The sequence below is a fragment of the Podarcis melisellensis genome, assembly GCF_964234715.1.
Source record: "Podarcis melisellensis genome assembly, chromosome: 5".
Classification (NCBI taxonomy): domain Eukaryota; kingdom Metazoa; phylum Chordata; class Lepidosauria; order Squamata; family Lacertidae; genus Podarcis; species Podarcis melisellensis.
Window position 1 is genome coordinate 35,481,178 of NC_138537.1, and position 17,663 is coordinate 35,498,840.

At 43.8% G+C, this 17,663-nt stretch overlaps 1 protein-coding gene across 3 annotated transcripts in view; it reads left to right on the forward strand.

Moving 5' to 3' along the window:
- Positions 1–17,663, forward strand: part of SNED1 (sushi, nidogen and EGF like domains 1) — a 74,248-nt gene that overhangs the window by 43,487 nt on the left and 13,098 nt on the right. For all 3 annotated transcript variants that reach the window (XM_081910305.1, XM_081910306.1, XM_081910307.1), the window contains 8 exons: positions 580–693; positions 5,643–5,756; positions 7,011–7,124; positions 7,311–7,424; positions 9,477–9,773; positions 13,012–13,195; positions 15,139–15,251; positions 15,998–16,276. In XM_081910305.1, the coding sequence (XP_081766431.1) occupies positions 580–693; positions 5,643–5,756; positions 7,011–7,124; positions 7,311–7,424; positions 9,477–9,773; positions 13,012–13,195; positions 15,139–15,251; positions 15,998–16,276 (1,329 nt within the window). The remainder of the gene's footprint in view (positions 1–579; positions 694–5,642; positions 5,757–7,010; positions 7,125–7,310; positions 7,425–9,476; positions 9,774–13,011; positions 13,196–15,138; positions 15,252–15,997; positions 16,277–17,663) is intronic.

Sequence of the window (17,663 nt, forward strand, 5' to 3'; positions counted from 1 at the left end):
TTTTATAGTACTGTACTGTACTCTTCAGTGTCTGATACCTGCCTATTGTTCTTGTGAGAAGACAAAGTGGAACCAGACCAGTGCCAGTTTTGGTTCCTGTGATTATTCTGGAGTTCTAGCATTCTTGTGTATCTTGGAAGTCTGGGACATGTAGTTGATAAAAGGAGAGAGGAAATCCTCTTGGGGAAACCATAGCACTTTTCAAGCTTAAGGAAACAATGATGCAGATAAGCCATTATAAAAGAACAATAGGTGCAAGCTGGGCAATGCTGACATAGCCCATACTGTGAAAGGGAAGCAACCCCTCTTGACCAGCAGCTAACGGGCAGCATGTTGCCCCTGACTAGTGGTGCTTACTGTGTGACTAGATTTGTGTTTGCACCTCTGGTTCCTGTTATCCCCGGTTCCCATGCTGCAGTGGGAGGGGTTGTTTCTAACATGTACCTTTCCTAATGTGTAGGCTGCTCCAATCCACATGTCCTGGTACATAAGGGTGGGATGGGTGTGTCAGTGTCTCTTTCAGGGCTTTTATGGTCTTCCATTACAGCTAGATGGTCATCTCTCCCCTCTCTGTTACAGAAATTGATGAATGCAGATCTCAGCCGTGTCTGAACGGAGGCTTATGTAAAGATCGAATTGCCACTTTCCTGTGCTTGTGCAAAACTGGCTATACAGGACACCACTGTGAGTTGGGTAAGAGAATGTGCAAGTATGTGTGCCAGAAAGTTGCATGACATTGTTGCCCATAGCACCACACTGGTGGTATGTCAGGGCGTACCACCAGTGTTACCATAAGCCCCATTAAGAAAGCCCTGGCCCATGAGGGACTTAACATCGAGCCATTTCTGAACCGGGATTATTTCCTAGGAGACTTGCTGTGGCCCAGAGATTCAGCAGCAAAGTTGCAGCTGGAACATCTGAGGACTGGTGGGGAGGCTTCTAATGCTTTTGCTCTCCCAGCACTTCCTGCATCTGCCACTGGCACTAGATCCTGTGAGAGTCACAAGCAGCAGCAGCAGCAGCTTAAGAAACCCAGTGAGGGACTAACATCTGGTTGCTTCAACAATCCATCCCAGGCCAGGAGCTCCAGCTGCAGAGTGGCATTTGTCAAAACATTGGAGAATTGGGGCATATGTGTGTGCATCGTTGTACTGTTGTGTGTTCAATGTTTTTAAATAAGAACTTTGGTTAGGGAGGCCGGGTATGCATACACCTAAAATAAAAATGTATAATTCTTTTTAGAGTACTCTGGTTTTCAGAGTAATGTAGCTCTTGGTTTTATTTATTTCCTCTGGGCGGTTAACAAAAATATAATAGGAGACCAAATCTAACACAGAATAAAATCAGCAACAGAGAGTGGCATCCAGCAGAACAAATAGAAAAAAGCAGTCAAATAAATATTTATGACTGAAAATTTTGAATTCAGAAAGGACCAGGAAGATTTTAGCAAGAGACCTGCCTTTCTGTATTAAGGTTCACCCACCTGCAGAATGGGAATGCTAAAAGACAAGAAGAGTTTTGCTTCATCAGGCTTAAAGTCCATCTAGTCCAGCATCCTCTTCCCACAGTGGCTATCCAGCTGTTTATGGGAATCCCGCAAGGAGAACCTGAGTGCAACGGCACTGTTCCCACCTCTGAATCCTAGCAACAGGCATGCAGAGGTATAATGCCTCTGACAGTGGAGGTAAATTCTTTATTGAGATGGTCTTGGTATAGCAGCTATAGTATAAAGAGGCATTATCAACAGCAAGCTTCCCCTTCCTCCTGACAGCAGTGAAGAGATTTAGCTGTGCAGTTCCAGGTGGGAGGCCCACTTTGGGCTAGGGATGAGAGAATGAGGAGATGGGAGAAAAGGACAAAAGCAGAAGTGATACTGATAGATAGATGATAGATAGATAGATAGATAGATAGATAGATAGATAGATAGATAGATAGATAGATGATAGATAGATAGATAGATAGATATAGATAGATAGATGATAGATAGATGATAGATAGATAGATAGATAGATGATAGATAGATAGATAGATAGATAGATAGATGATAGATAGATAGATAGATAGATAGATAGATAGATAGATAGATAGATAGATAGATAGATAGATGATAGATAGAGATAGATAGATAGATGATAGATAGATAGATAGATAGATAGATAGATAGATAGATAGATGATAGATGATATAGATAGATGATGATAGATGATAGATAGATAGATGATAGATAGATAGATAGATGATAGATAGATAGATAGATAGATAGATAGATGATAGATAGATAGATAGATAGATAGATAGATAGATAGATAGATAGATAGATAGATGATAGATAGAGATAGATAGATAGATAGATAGATAGATAGATAGATAGATAGATAGATAGATAGATAGATAGATAGATAGATAGATAGATAGATAGATATAGATGATAGATAGATAGATAGATAGATAGATAGATAGATAGATAGATAGATAGATAGATGATAGATGAGAGAGAGAGAGAGAGAGAGAGAGAGAGAGAGAGAGAGAGAGAGAGAGAGAGTCCAAAGGAAAATGAATAACCTTTACTGGATGAATATTTGGTGAAGGCCAGTGGATGAAGTCTGATCCTGCCCAGATGTCAGTGTCAGTTTTATGCAGAGATCTGTCATTATAAATTAATGGAAAGGGTTCCTGGAACCCCAAGGCCATTTGAACTAGAACACTGAGACTTAATAGCTTTCTGAACTTTTTCACAGCCTGTGTTAGTTATTTCTGCCGCCGCCAGATTTATACTGTTTTATTATCTCTGCTTTTACTATCTACCTTTTGATATTTAATCATTTATGTATTTTCCCATTGCTACTTGTTTTGATGTTTCTTACGGTTTTTACACGTAGCCTAAAACACTTCAGTAAACCGGGCGGCAGGTTTGAAGTAAAATTTAAAACCCCATGCATTTGTGAGATGCAGTTTTTGTTGCACTGCATAAGGAGAGTTATATTTCTCAGTATTAATTTGCCAGAACTGGCTGTGCACCACCTCCTAAGTTAACCCACCAGTAGTACTTCTTCTGTCTTGCCTGGATTGAGATTGTGTGTATTGGCTGCCATCCAGCCAATTACAGTTGTGTGAGTAATGTGAATGAATGGGTGTGCATCATAGTATATAAGGGAGTGGATGCAGGGGATGCTGATGAAGAGTTGATGGTAGTCCACTTGGGTTGCTGGCTTGTTGAGGTAGCTGTGATAAGTGTTGTGGTGGCCCAGTTGAATGCATAGAGGCCTTGGTCATGATGGTGAGCACCAGGAAACTAAGGCTACTTAAAGTTTAGCAGGACTGCAGTTCAGATAAACTGTGCCAATTAGGCTTCTACTCTGTGTGCTCTCTACATCTGAGCGCTTTTAAAGCTGTGTACACACTATATAGTGTGCTGGACTATGCTGGATTTCGTCATCAATGCTGGCCCTTGTGGAAAGATAACTGCCTAGGTAGGAGAAGTGATTGACATTTTTCAACGTTACACCATCAAGTTGGATTTGTGGCACTGCAGAGGGGTTATTTTGTACTTGTTGGTGCAGCACTTTGGTTTTTTGGATGTTGAGTGATAGGCCAAGCTTTACATAAGGTTCTGCAAAGATACTGAGGATGGTTTGGAGGTCATCCTCTGAGTGTGCGCACACTATGTTGTCACCAGCATACTGAAGCTCTATGACGGAAGTTACGGTAACCTTACTCTTTGCTTTCAGCCTGCTCAGATTGAAGAGCTTTCCATCTGTTCAATCTATGATTTCTACTCCGGTGGGGTGTTTCCCTTTGACAAAGTGTAGGATCATGGCAATGAAAAGAATGAATAGTGCTGGGGCAATAACACAACCCTGTTTAACACCAGATCCCACTGTGAATGCTTCACTTTGAGAGCCATTGTTATCTGCGATTGTTGCTGTCATATTATCATGGAGGAGCTGATTTTTTTGATGAGCTTGTGAAGTTGTTGTGTAAGTTCAATTCCGCCCAAATTGAAGATTTTGGCAGGTATCCCATCAGGTCCACTGGTTTTGTTGTTTTCCATTTGGTTAATAATCTCCTATCTTCCAATAAACTGGAAAGAGATAACATAAAACAAAACAATGCTTTTTAAAAAGCCACATTGACTGATTGTGGGGAAAATAACAATGTCATTGAAATACCCAAGTCATCTTCTTGAGATGTGGTATAGAAAAGCCCATCTTGCTAGAAACCATGCCTTAAAATATGGGGGGGGGGATAAACTTTATTATGTAACAATATTTCAATTGTGTTGCTTAATATCGCCTTGTTTCTCTGTGGAACGACTTTGTGACTGGGAGGAGAAATTGGCAAAAGCAAGCTTTGGATGATCAGTGATCTCTTTCATGAGAGTGTTTTCTTTAAACTTGCTGAACTGAGTAACAGGGGAAGACTGCATAACTTCCCATTATATTCATATTTTCAGATAGGAAAAATTCTGTTTTCAGGTATGAGAAATGAAGACACAAAACCAAGCCCAAGCCCTTAACACAGTTGACATAGAAAGCCCTGCCTTCTGACAGGAATGGAAGGAATGGCATGGGACACACCTACTTGCTTATTAAAGAATGGAGCAATGCAGGCTTGAAGAAATGCCATTGTCTATTAATGAGGGGGAGGGGTGCAATATAAAAACAGCCAGTTGGTTCACTAACCAATATTTTATAATGTAGTAGTTATTAATTTTCTTTATTCATATAATACATTCCTATCAATTCTAAAGTACTTTTAAACTTGCATAATGCTTCATTTACAAACTCTTATTTGTGCTTGCAAACAGGATGTGAGATGTGAGGTTTATTATTCTCTATAGCCTTTGGAAATCCCCTTCCTAAGGTCAATTATTAGTGCTAATGTGCTCTTAAAGATGACTGTTCATTTCTTAGGACGCAGTGTTAGCAGTTCTGGGTGTCCCTTTCTCTTTTTCCATCCCCACCTAAAAGCTGCTTTATGCAGAGCTGCTAACTTGGTAGGGTTTCTTCCCATCAACAATAAAATAGCCTCTTACCCTGGTGTCGGGGACCTTTTGGTGAATCCTGTGTGCTGTTACCAGGCAAGATTATATCTGTTAATGATGTGATGATTTTAAAGCATCAATTGGTGAAGTACCGTATTTTTCCGTGTATAAGACGCCCCCATGTATAAGATGCCACTTATTTTGGGGGACTCCAAATTAAGAAAACACCCCGCAGCACTACCCGTGTATAAGACGAGCCCCAATTTTAAACCTACTTTTTTGGTTTTTTTAAAAACACACCTAGTCTTATACACAGAAAAACACAGTAATTGCTGCATAAATGTTTGACATCAAACCTCCCTGCAACCCCATTGTTCTTTGCAAAAATAAATATTAATTAATGTACTGTAAACAACACTTACACCATCATATAGCTATAGCTGGCAAGAGTTAAAATTATCTTGCTTCTCCCCTCCTCCTGCCCCACTATTTTTGCAGAATTAAAACTGTTTTGCCACAACAGAGTTTAAGATGAGGAAGAAAAACACAAAGTTCTTCACTTTCTACCCCATTACTGCTGGTTTTCTACCTTTGATAGTGTTGTTGTGCTGATGAAGTCACTGTACTGCTCCCCCTCTCCCTTCTGCATTCTCTACAGAGATTGACGAATGCCTGTCTGATCCATGCAAGAATGGTGGGACCTGCACAGATCGACCAGGATCCTTTGCCTGTCATTGTCCTGAGGGTTTCATTGGAACTCAGTGTGAAACTGGTAAATAGTCTGTTGACCCTTCTTGGAACTTCTGTCACTACTTCCTACTAGCAATTCAAGATCACTGGAATCTCCCAAATATCCTTAAGCTGCTCCATCTGTTCCGCTGGTACTAACATATCCCACTTTCTTTTAGCATAAATTTCTTAATATTGGTAACAGTTCAGGTTCAAAGGCAAAGCTTTGAAAGAGGTTATTCTTGGAAAACCTGAGTTATTTTCTTTAACCAATTCAGCTGCCATAGGCTGTGTGAGCCTCACACAGTAGTCATACGAAAGTTAGCATTATTCTAACCCATAGAAAATGCTATTTAAAGACCTTTCTAACTCAGAAGGTTTCAGACGGCATGGTATCATGCACTAGCTGGCTAATACACATTATCAACTTTAAAAAATAGCAAGGTTGTTCTTTTCCTCAATTTGGATCAAAGCTGGCTTCTGGGGAAAATATCCAAATGCTGCATTTCATGATAGAATAGATACAGGATAGATAGGGACGTGGGTGGCGCTGTGGGTTAAACCACAGAGCCTAGGGCTTGCCGAGCAGAAGGTTGGCAGTTCGAATCCCCGCGACGGGGTGAGCTCCCGTTGCTCGGTCCCAGCTCCTACCAACCTAGCAGTTTGAAAGCACGTCAAAGTGCAAGTAGATAGGTACCGCTCCAGCAGGAAGGTAAACGGTGTTTCCATGCACTGCTCTGGTTCGCCAGAAGCGGCTTAGTCATGCTGGCCACATGACCCAGAAGCTGTAAGCCGGCTCCCTTGGCCAGTAAAGTGAGATGAGCACCGCAACCCCAGAGTCGGTCATGACTGGACCTAATGGTCAGGGGTTCCTTTACCTTTACTTAGATATAGATTGTGGCTAATGTTGTAGATAGGTGTACGCAGCCAAGGTCTCCCCATGGAAGCAACTCATCTGTAGTGAATGGCTATGGTCTAATAAGAGGTATGCAAAATCTTGAACAGGAAATTCTGTAACTCAGAAGTAAATGGTTTGGTGCTGCATGTAAGCAGCAATTAGACAGGCTTAAGGAAACATGCCACCATCTATCTTGAATTTCTGCTGATTTCTTATTTACCGGGGAGATTAATATACCGTGCAGATGGATGGCCCCAGGGAGGGTTTTCACGTGGAGCTAATGCACTGTACCACAGCAGGCATCTTTGCAAGGGATTCTCCACCAGATGCAGAGTCATCCTCTTAATTCCATGTGACACCTCCTACAGATATCTGAGTGAGTGTATTTATGCCCTCCAGAAGTGGATGCCTGTGAATCAAACCCTTGTCGGAACGGAGGAGATTGCGAAAATTACAGTGGCTCCTACCTGTGTGTCTGCCCAGAGGGCTTCTTTGGCTACCATTGTGAAATAGGTAAGCTGATATAGAATGGGAGCACACGTAGTACATGCAAAGGTTCTTAGTAGCCTTTTAGGAAAGGTAGATGTGGGGGGGGGACAGTATTTAGTCTGATTCTCTCCTGACATATTTTCCTAAGGGAGCCTGCACTGTCTTGAAGAACCACTGTTCTGAACTGTTCGTTTTGCACTTCTTCCCCAGCTAGTGACCCCTGTTTCTCCAACCCCTGTGGGAGCAGAGGCTACTGCCTGCCCAGTAACGGATCTCACATCTGTACCTGCAAAGTGGGCTATACTGGCAACAACTGTGAGAAAGGTAAAAAAGCCATTTCCATAGTTGTCTGAAATAGAGTCATTGCTAACCATGCTGATCCCAGAAAATGGTAGACATATAGCAGGCAATAAAATCCTTTTAAAATAGGTTGGGGTTTTTTATTGAGTTTTTCAAAATGAATAACATCACTTTTTATATTTTACAAATAACAGTAGTAAACTACAAAAGAAAAGGAAGAAAAACACAACATTCAAACCAACATTGTACTTTACAAAACGCAAAGCAAACCTATTCAGAAGGTGATTAAAATCAGCATCAGCTTAAAAGAACTAAAACACATGCAACTTCTATACAGTGGTGCCCCGCAAGACGAATGCCTCGCAAGACGGAAAACCCGCAAGACGAAAGGGTTTTCTGTTTGCGAGTTGCTTCGCAAGACGAATTTCCCTATGGGCTTGCTTCGCAAGAAGGAAGCCCATAGGGAAATTTCCGGGGACCTCTTTTAAATGCTGGCGGTGGGGAGCAAAGCCTTTCCCCCCCCTCCGGCCTTCAGAAGAGGTCCAGGAAGGCCGGCGGGGGCCGAAAGGCTTTGCTCCCCACCGCCAGCATTTTAAAAGCCGTCTGGGATAGCAGGGAAACGCTTCCTGCTATCCCGGACGGCTTTTGAAGGCAGGCAGGGGGGAGCAAAGACTTTTGCCCCCCGCCGGCCTTCAGAAGAGGTCCTGGACCTCTTCTGAAGGCCGGCGGGGGGCAAAAGTCTTTGCTCCCCCCCGCCTGCCTTCCCGGGGGCTTTAAAATCGCCCTGGGACAGCAAAGAAGTCCGCTGTCCCGGGGCGATTTTAAAATGCTGGCGGGTGGCAGCGCTGCCGCCCGCCAGCATTTTAAAAAACCCTGGGACAGCGGAGAAGTCCTCTGCTGTTCCAGGGTTTTTTAAAATGCTGGGGGTGGGAAGAAAAGCCCTTGTCCCCCCCCCCAGCCTTCAGAAGAGGTCGGGGGACAGACTGTCCCCGGACCTGGTCTGAAGGCAGTTTTCATAGGAACGCATTGATTGATTTTCAATGCATTCCTATGGGAAACCGTGCTTCGCAAGACGAAAAACTCGCAAGACGAAAAAACTTGCGGAACGAATTAATTTCGTCTTGCGAGCCACCACTGTATGTCTAAACATGCAACTTCTATTTTTTCTAAACAAAAAATGTTTTCATCAGGTACCAAAAAGGAAAGAATAAAGTGAAGGTGCCTGCCAGATGTCAATTGTCAGGGATTTCTAAAGTGTAGTAGGTGATGCCACATGAAAAGACCAATTTCTTACAAATGCAGAACAAGTATTACATGGCACCTTAACACAGCCAGTTTCACAGATCAAATCAGCTGAATGGGCATTTATGGTGTAAGGCAATCCCAGAAGTAAACCGGTCCCAAGCTGTGAAGGGCTTCATATATGTTTGTTGAAAGTTGGGTTACTTTGGTGATTCTTGTCCAGTTGAACTGAACTGAAACCAGAAGAGAATATCATTCAAGGATCCAGTGCTAGATCTTAAGAGTCAAATGAGTAAACTAATGGGAGCCAAGGGCCCACAGAACCTTGCTGTAGCATTACTACCCAGTATGAATGCTCATCAAGAACTTGTTCCTACTGGGGCAAAGTAGATGAGCACATTCCCATCTGTTGTGCTCATAATGCACCATGTGATGTGGATTCTCTTTGCAGATCTGCATACTCGGTATCCCCTCAAAAAAGTTATGAAAGTTAATGCAGTTCAGAATTCCATATTTGAAACACAGCATGTTTAACGCTAGCATTCTGCCAGTCTTGCCTTAATATATTAAGTTTATATTAATCATAAACTATGGATTCCCCAACCTTGGGTCCCCAGGTATTATTGGACTTCAGTTCCCATCATTCTTGATCACGCTGGGTGGGAATGATGGGGGTTGGAATCCAACAGCAACTGGAGACCCAAGATTGGGGAAGGCTGCCTTACCTGCTCCTCTTGTATGAAAAATACGATAATGAGATGAGGGAGGGCAATAATTCTGTTTGTTAACATGTATTATGCTTCCTTTTCTTTCATTTGCATTGACACCCTGAAGAGCTGCTGCCACCAACGTCATTAAAGGTGGAAAAGGTGGAGGAGACAGGGCTGACAATCTCTTGGCGCCCTCCCATGGACCCGGCTGCCAAGCAAATGATTGATGGCTACGCCGTGACGTACGTATCCTTCGACGGCTCTTACCGCTGGACTGATTATGTGGACCGAAGCCGTGCTGCCCACCATTTGCGGGCACTAGCCTCCGGCAAAGCCTACAATATTTCTGTCTTTTCAGTCAAACGCAAATCGAACAACAAGAATGATATCAGCAGGCCCGTCATGCTCGTCACTCGTACTAGTGAGTAGCTCATTCAGCGGGATAGAGTGGTGGGTGCAGAAATGCCTGGCTCCAGCAGTGAGGCAACTGTGTTTGCAGGTCTCTTTCAGACCCATAGAGGCACACAGCACGTTTCCCAAGCGATACGAAACAACAGAGCACAATGTCTTTTGTTTATAAGAGGAGTTTCTTCCCTACCAATCCGGTGTCATTGCTGTCACACAACAAATTAAGTTTATATATTCAAAACACAAAAACATTGGCCTGCACCCATGAATTTCCACTCCTCCACCCCCGGTACTTGTTCTCCTGCAGTGGCATCTATAGAAGTAAAAGTTGCTGTTAAAAAGAAATATGTAGTGGAAGTTGCATCTCCGAAACGAAACAATTGCCACACGCCACACAACTGTCACTCGAGAAACATTTGTAGAAGAACATCTTGTTTCGCAGTGTCTACTAATCCTTTAAGTATAATGATGTAATAGAGTCCAGAAGAGGCTAAATTGCTTGGATTTTGCTTTAGGTGCATAGCAAATATTGTAAAAGGAAGAAGGAGAAAAAAATGAAGGGGGAAATGCAATATCCATTCCCATTAACATGAAGAATCCAAAATCCATTAAAAAGTTAAGAATGATGCATCAGACTTATTTAAACATATGCATTTATATAAGCCATTGAAGTTGGTGTCCAAATGAGATTGCCGATTATAAGATATGTTCATATGTCAAAATGGACGTAAGATCTTCAGACCACTAATAGATGGTGGGTATTTGGGTTTTTCTAGTGGTGTTTGAAATGCCTCCAGCAAGGTGTTAAAGTGCTTGTTCCCTGATAGCATTCTATGCCTAGCTTTCTTCGCTAAGCCACCAGTAGTGGTCTCTGAACTATATGTAATAGCTGGCTTTTTTATTTATCTTTTTTTAAGCATAGAATTTCTAAGAAAAGGAATAAAAAATATAGTGGAATCACAACAGTGGATAATTCCACTGTATAGTGATGCTCGTTTGGAATGTATGTTTGCTCAAAGTAGAGTCCTGGCGGGCAAGGGAAATTCCATCTAATCAGAGAGTATGATTGAATTTCTTTTTTTGGTAGGGAAAACAGATGCCAACAAAATGACAAATGATCTTGGGGAAGATCTGCTTGCACTCTCTCCCCCCCCCCCCCGACTTTCAATTTTACTGAATGCTCCCCCCCCCCCACCAACGCCTCTCTGGACTTTAACAAAACATGCAAGGAGCATTCAGTAAAATTGAAAGACAGCATATTGAAACCTGATGAAAGAAGAGGATTTTATGCTCTTATAACCTGCAACAAGATAATGATTAAAAGCAAACGGAGAGGTGAAGCAGAAATTTTATATTAGGTAATGAGGCTGCCCTGAGAGATGTCGCAAACAATAGACTTTTTTTCCTAGAGGAGGGAAAATATCTCTGCCTCAAGGGCATGAACTGATAAAGCCAGAAAGAAACCACCCTGAGGGTAGATTTATTGCATAACTGTTATTATTTTACTCTGAAATTCTTAGTGATGCTCACTGTTTCGAAAGAACCAGATAGACCATTGCGCCAATCTCTTCTTCTATTGTGCTGTACATATTTCTTGTCAACCAGCTGAAGTTGGAGGCCTTTAATACAGAGCACACATTATGCTTAAAACCAGGCTTCCTCAACCTCGGCCCACCAGATGTTTTTGGCCTACAACTCCCATGATCCCTAGCTAGCAGGACCAGTGGTCAGGGATGATGGGAATTGTAGTCTCAAAACATCAGGAGGGCCGAGGTTGAGGAAGCCTGCTTAAAACCTCCTTGCTATAACTATTGTGTATATCCCATGAAGTGTTGAGGGAGCTGAGAGTCTCCCATCATTCACCATCAGAGACTTTTGCTGCTTTGTAATCCTTTAAGAATTATATAGAAAGGGCTTCACTGGTAGTTGTCCATCATCAGTTTAGCCTGTAACAATCCATTACTTTAGGCATTTCCATATGCAAGTGTGGTTTCTCCCCCATGTCAGTTATGCCACTTTGTCAACCTTAATGGGATGGGGATTGTACTGTTTCACATGACGGAACTAGCAGGATTGGTTGAGTGATACTGACTGAACAATCCTGGTGCACAGATAATTTATAGGAAACAATGCTGCAGATTTGCCATATGCATTCCTCTGTAGCCTTCTAACTCCTTCTATAGCTTGTGGGATATTTGCATGCATATGATGTGTCTTACTCCCATACTAGTTAGCACCCTTTGCTTTTAACTACTTTCCTACTCACTTCTGCTTTAGTCCTACAGCATTAAGTTGGCCACACAGGAAGCTGCCCATCTGGACGGAGCCTTAGTTCACAGATTTATACCATCGAGCTTTTTTTTTAATGCTCTTGGGCAATCAGCTGGTAACACCACATCGGCAGATCTCAGTTTGACAAATCACTTAGCGTATTCACAGGAACATCTTGCTGTTACCAGTCAAGAACAAGCCAAACGCTGTACATAGTTCATACATAGCAAGCCCTTCATCTCCCTCACCACTATGAGGTTATATGGAGCCTGTAAATAGAAGAAAACATGCTTTGAATAAGTATGGTGGCAATGTCTGCTGAGAGCCTACCTTGATGTCTGGGGCATTCTGTGGTTTCTATAAATTGTAGGTTTATCCTGGCTATGCTAATCCTCTGTGTGATTTGGCATTAAAGCTCTTTTAGGTAGGGGTTAGCTGTATTGGACTCTGCTGCATGGGAAGCATAACTCACTCTTCCTAGGTATTGCCATCCATGTGGGCTAAGGAGCTCAAGGTGGCATGCCTGGTTCTCCTCCATTTTATACTCACAGCAACCTGGAGAAACTATGACTGGTCCAACATCAACTCTATGGTTCTATCACCTAGTGAGCTTTATGTCTGAGTGGGGATTTGAACCATGGTCTCCCAGGCCCTACCCTTAACACTAACCACTACGCAACACCAACTTTACTAAGTGACTGTGCCATATGGTGTCTTATGGGTGACCCTTGAATGCAAAGAAGGGTCCCATGAGGTTGCAAAATGTCATGTCCTATACTCCCAGTAAGGGAGGGAGCCCTCTGCTGTAGAAGTCCTGCCAGAAAGCCCAGACTGACCCTTTTCTTCTGTAGGAAACTACTGAGATGAGAAGGAGGCCTCCAGCGGGGCAGGGCTCACCCATGAGGATCAAGTGAGTGTGTCACTGTCAAGTGGGGTGAGTCGTAACCGCCTCCTGCGTTTCCCCTCTCTCATCCTGCCAGGACCTCACCCAGTGGAGGGATTTGAAATTGCCAATGTGACTGCTACAACCATTACTGTGCAATGGGCTCTCCACAGGCTCAAGTACGCTACGGTCAGCAAGGTGCGTGTGTCCATACGGCAGCCGGATGATGTGGAGGATCGTGCTGTGGAGTTAAACAATACAGTGACAAAATACACATTCTGGTGAGCAAGAAGCAAGAGACTTCCTGGGGGTGGATGGTGAATGAAAGTAGGTCAGGTGGTGGCTTGTTACTTAGCCAGTCAGTGGTGCTGGGAGGCAATGAAGAACATAAAAAGACCCTGCTGGATTCAGCCATTGGCCTATCTAGCCCAGCATCCTGTTCTCACAGTGGCCAACCAGATGCCTGTGGGAAACCCACAAGCAGGACTCAGTACAAGAGCACTCTCCCTTCCCTTGGTTTCCATTGTGGTCCTGAGCTATTTAAGGCTTTCTAGGTCAAAACCAGCACTTTGAATTGGGCCCGGAAACTAATCGGCAGCCCATGCAATCAAGCCAGAATTGGTGTTATAATGCTCAAACAGTCTTCCCAGCTGAGCAACCTGGCTGCTGAATGTTGTACCAGCTGAAGTTTCCAAACCATCTTCAGAAGCTGCCCCATGTATAATGTGTTGTAGTAATCTAACCTAGAGGTTACCAGAGCATAGACAACAGAATTTAGGCTATCCCTGTCCAGATCGGGGTGCAGCTGTGCTACCAAGCTGGTGGAGGGCACTCCGCACCACCAAGGCTACCTGATCCGCAAGCGACAGCAATGAATCCAGAAGTACCCCCAAGTTATATACCTGTCCCTTCAGAGGGTATGTAGCTACGTCAAGAACATGCCACTTCCCATCCATTTGGTCTAGGGAAATGCCCACTAACAGTGCCTCAGTCTTATCTGAATCAAGGCAAGACCACAGTCCAGCACATCCACATATACAGGTGTAAGAAGTAGAGTTTTGTTTGACAATATACTTCAAAGCATCAGGTGACCCTACTCAACAATTTCATGTAGATTTTAAGCAGCATGGGGGATAAAATTGAACCCTGAGGAACCCTCCAAGGGGCTGAAGAGCACTCCCCAAATATCATCCTCTGGAAATGATAATCAAAGTAGAACCAGAACCACTGCAAAGTAGTGCCACCAACTCAGGCAGCTGCTCCAGAAGGTTACCATGGTTGATGGTATGGAAAGCAACTGAGAGGTCAAGGAGAAATTAACAGGGACATTGTCTCTCTCTTGCCAGAGATAATAATCAAAAAGGGTGACCAAGTAGTTTCTTTGCCAAAACCCTGATTGAACTGGATCTAGAAAATCAGTTTCCTCCCAAAGTGCCTGGATCAGGTCTGTGACCACCTGCTCAATAACCTTAACCAAGAAAGGGAGAGTGGCAACTGGTCAGTAATGACTTAAGATTTTACTATGGCCGCCTTCAAGCAGGCAGGGACCACCCCCTTTTGCAAGGAGGCATTAATCACCTCTCTGGCCCAGGCAGCTGCTACTTTTTTATCAGCCAACACATTCAACACATTCAACACATTCAACACAACAAGACTAGACTGTACTCTGGGCACCTCTTGAGATTTATCTGTTCTAACAGCGGAGTCAATTGATTTTATCCTCAAAATGCTTTGCAAACAAGTCACAGTGAGCTACTGTCGGTTCTGCTACTTCCTTTGGGCCAGACTGTACTATCTGGAAAAGCTCTGCCAGATGGCATAGTGAGGATGCAGTGGAGGCAGCAGTAGATAACTTCTTTGCTGCCTTCACTACTGCTGTTAGGCTAGATGATGAGCCCTCACCAGTGTTTTCTTCCACTTGCGTTCAAGCCATCTCCCAGCTTGTTTCATTGCCCTGAGCTCCGAGGTATAACTTGAGACTCTTCAATTAGAAAGAATTTGAGGCTCAGATGGGACGGAAAGGAATTTGGAATTGACATTGCTTTCAGGTATTTGCCTCATGCATTCAACAGCTCTCTGTGTGCAGTAGATATTTGTTCACATTTCTATCTGAGTGGGTAGTTTATGCAAGTCTCTGACTCAGCAGCAGTCAATAAGCTTGTTCTTTGTTCCCAAATCATAGCATCTGACTGAGACTTACCCAGCGTATCTAATCTTCCAACAGGGACCTTCAGCCAGGGCAGAAGTATCTTATTCACATGTGGACCTTGAGTGGCCTCAGTGCAGAAGACCATCCCACTGAGAGCTTTGCTACTGCACCCGTCTACGTGTGGACACGTGAGTTTGAGAGAAAATTCCCCGACTTGCTTCTTGCCTCCCCACCTTATTGCCCACTAACCAACTTTTTAAAAGCACATTTTCCCCTGTAGTGAATCGTACTTGGCCTGAGCATTAGGTTCAGAGTTGGAGCTCAAAATGCTTAAGGGTACAAGAGTCAGGTACAAGAGTCCTATTTAACAACAAACTCCTATGAGGCTATGTACCATACTACTTTTCATTAATATATGTTCAGAATAACTGAAAAGCTCTTTTCCATGTGTGTATATGTCCATTTTATATTTAATGTTGCACAACTGCAACTATCAACTTTTTTTGCTAGATTTTTGAAGCGCTTTAAGGAGGTACCTGCTAAATTTGGAAACTTCTTTTTGCAAGTGCAATTAGCAGTCCTATGGTACAGGGTTGTTGTTTTTCTGCAGAGCTGTTACAGGCATCCTTTGGATAGTGCCTATGACAGTCCTTCCTTTGTCCCCATGTCTCTGAACAGTTTCTCTTTCTTCTCTGGGAACGCAATGCCTGTTTCCTGGTAGAATCCCAATGGCCAAATAACAACTGAGCCACCCAGAGGCTTGCAGCAGCCTAAGAGGGCACCTTTGTTTAACCATTTGAGAAAGCATGGTGGAAAGAGAACAGTTTTGCCTCCAAGGGCTCCCTGCCCCTTGTTTCAACTGCCCAGTGGATGAGAAGAATAAAGGGCAATTGAAAGGAATTCCACAAGGATCTTCCTCCTTCTCCCTGAACAGGACCTCTTCCTCCTAGAAACCTCACAGCATCCAGAGTCACAGCCACCTCTGTTCAGATGGTCTGGGAGCAGCCCCTGGTTGGCACAGTGGAAGGTTACATCATCAATGTCACCACCAGTCAAAGTGTGAAGAGCCGCTACGTGCCCAATGGGAAGCTATCTTCCTACACAGTGCGTGACCTGAACCCAGGTCAAAGATATCGCCTATCAGTGATGGCTGTTCAAAACACAGATCAAGGACAAGTAACTAGCGAGCCTGCCCACCTGTACATTACGGCCTGTAAGTCCAGCCTCCCATTCCCCATGTTCATAGCTTCCTGCAAGCCTTTTGCTTCTTTTGTAATATGACATTATGTGGGCCCTAGCCTCTTAGGATGTCAGCATGTATATTCAACATATCGAGAGAGAGAGAGAGAGAGAGAGAGAGAGAGAGAGAGAGAGAGAGAGAGAGAGAGAGATCCATCTACAGTCATACCTTGGGATGAATACGCTTCAGCTTAAATATTTTCAGGTTGTGCTCCGCAGCGACCCGGAAGTAACAGAGTGCATTACTTGCGGGTTTTGCCGCATGCGCAGACGCACAAAATGACGTCACACGCATGCGCGAAAGTGGCGAAATGCGCAGACACACAGTCGCGTCTTACGTTCGCTTCAGGATGCAAACGGGCTCCAGAACGGATGCCGTTCACATCCAGAGGTACCACTGTACAGCAAAAGATAGTGTTGACCCATAGTGATTCTCTGTGATGAGGAATTTTCTAAGCGAGAGCAGAGAATACCCATTTTACATGCTGCTGCCCTGGGGATATATGAATGAGCAAGAAACAAGTAATTACAAAATTAGAAAGGTCCTCTTTAACACCCCCCTTGCTTTTGCTCATTTAGAATTTAATATCCTTGCAGATACTAAGAGAGCAAGTAAATTGTTGTTTTTCAACAACAGAATCAGCCAAGGAAGAGGGCTGAATCCAATTAGAATTGTGACCTTCGGAGGACTTAACCCATTCCCACAGTACTGTGCTGTCTGCTATTTTGTTGGTGTGGGAGCAGGGTCATTGAGAAATAAAACTACCACCACCACCGCACCAAAGCCTAATCATATCTACACACCCACTGCTGTAAATATTTTTAAGGGAGTAGGAGATCCAGCTGGAGAGGGGTCTCCAAGGCAGATCTTATTATGTGGGCAGGTTCAAGTGTAAAGAGGCAGTCCCTGAGGTACTTGAGTCCTAAGCCATTTAGGGCTTTATAGGTCAATAGGTAAAGGTAAAGGGACCCCTGACCATTAGGTCCAGTCGTGGCCGACTCTGGGGTTGCGGTGCTCATCTCGCTTTACTGGCTGAGGGAGCCAGAGTACAGCTTCCGGGTCATGTGGCCAGCATGACTAAGCCGTTTCTGGCGAACCAGAGCAGCGCACAGAAACGCCGTTTCCCTTTCCTCCGGAGCGGTACCTATTTATCTACTTGCACTTTGACATGCTTTCAAACTGCTAGGTTGGCAGGAGCAAGGACCGAGCAGCGGGAGATAATCCCGTTGTGGGGATTCGAACCACCGACCTTCTGATCGGCAAGTCCTAGGCTCTGTGGTTTAACCCACAGCGCCACCCACATCCCTTATAGGTTAATAGACGTACCCTAAATTGTACCTGGAGAAGGAGTTGGTGTAGT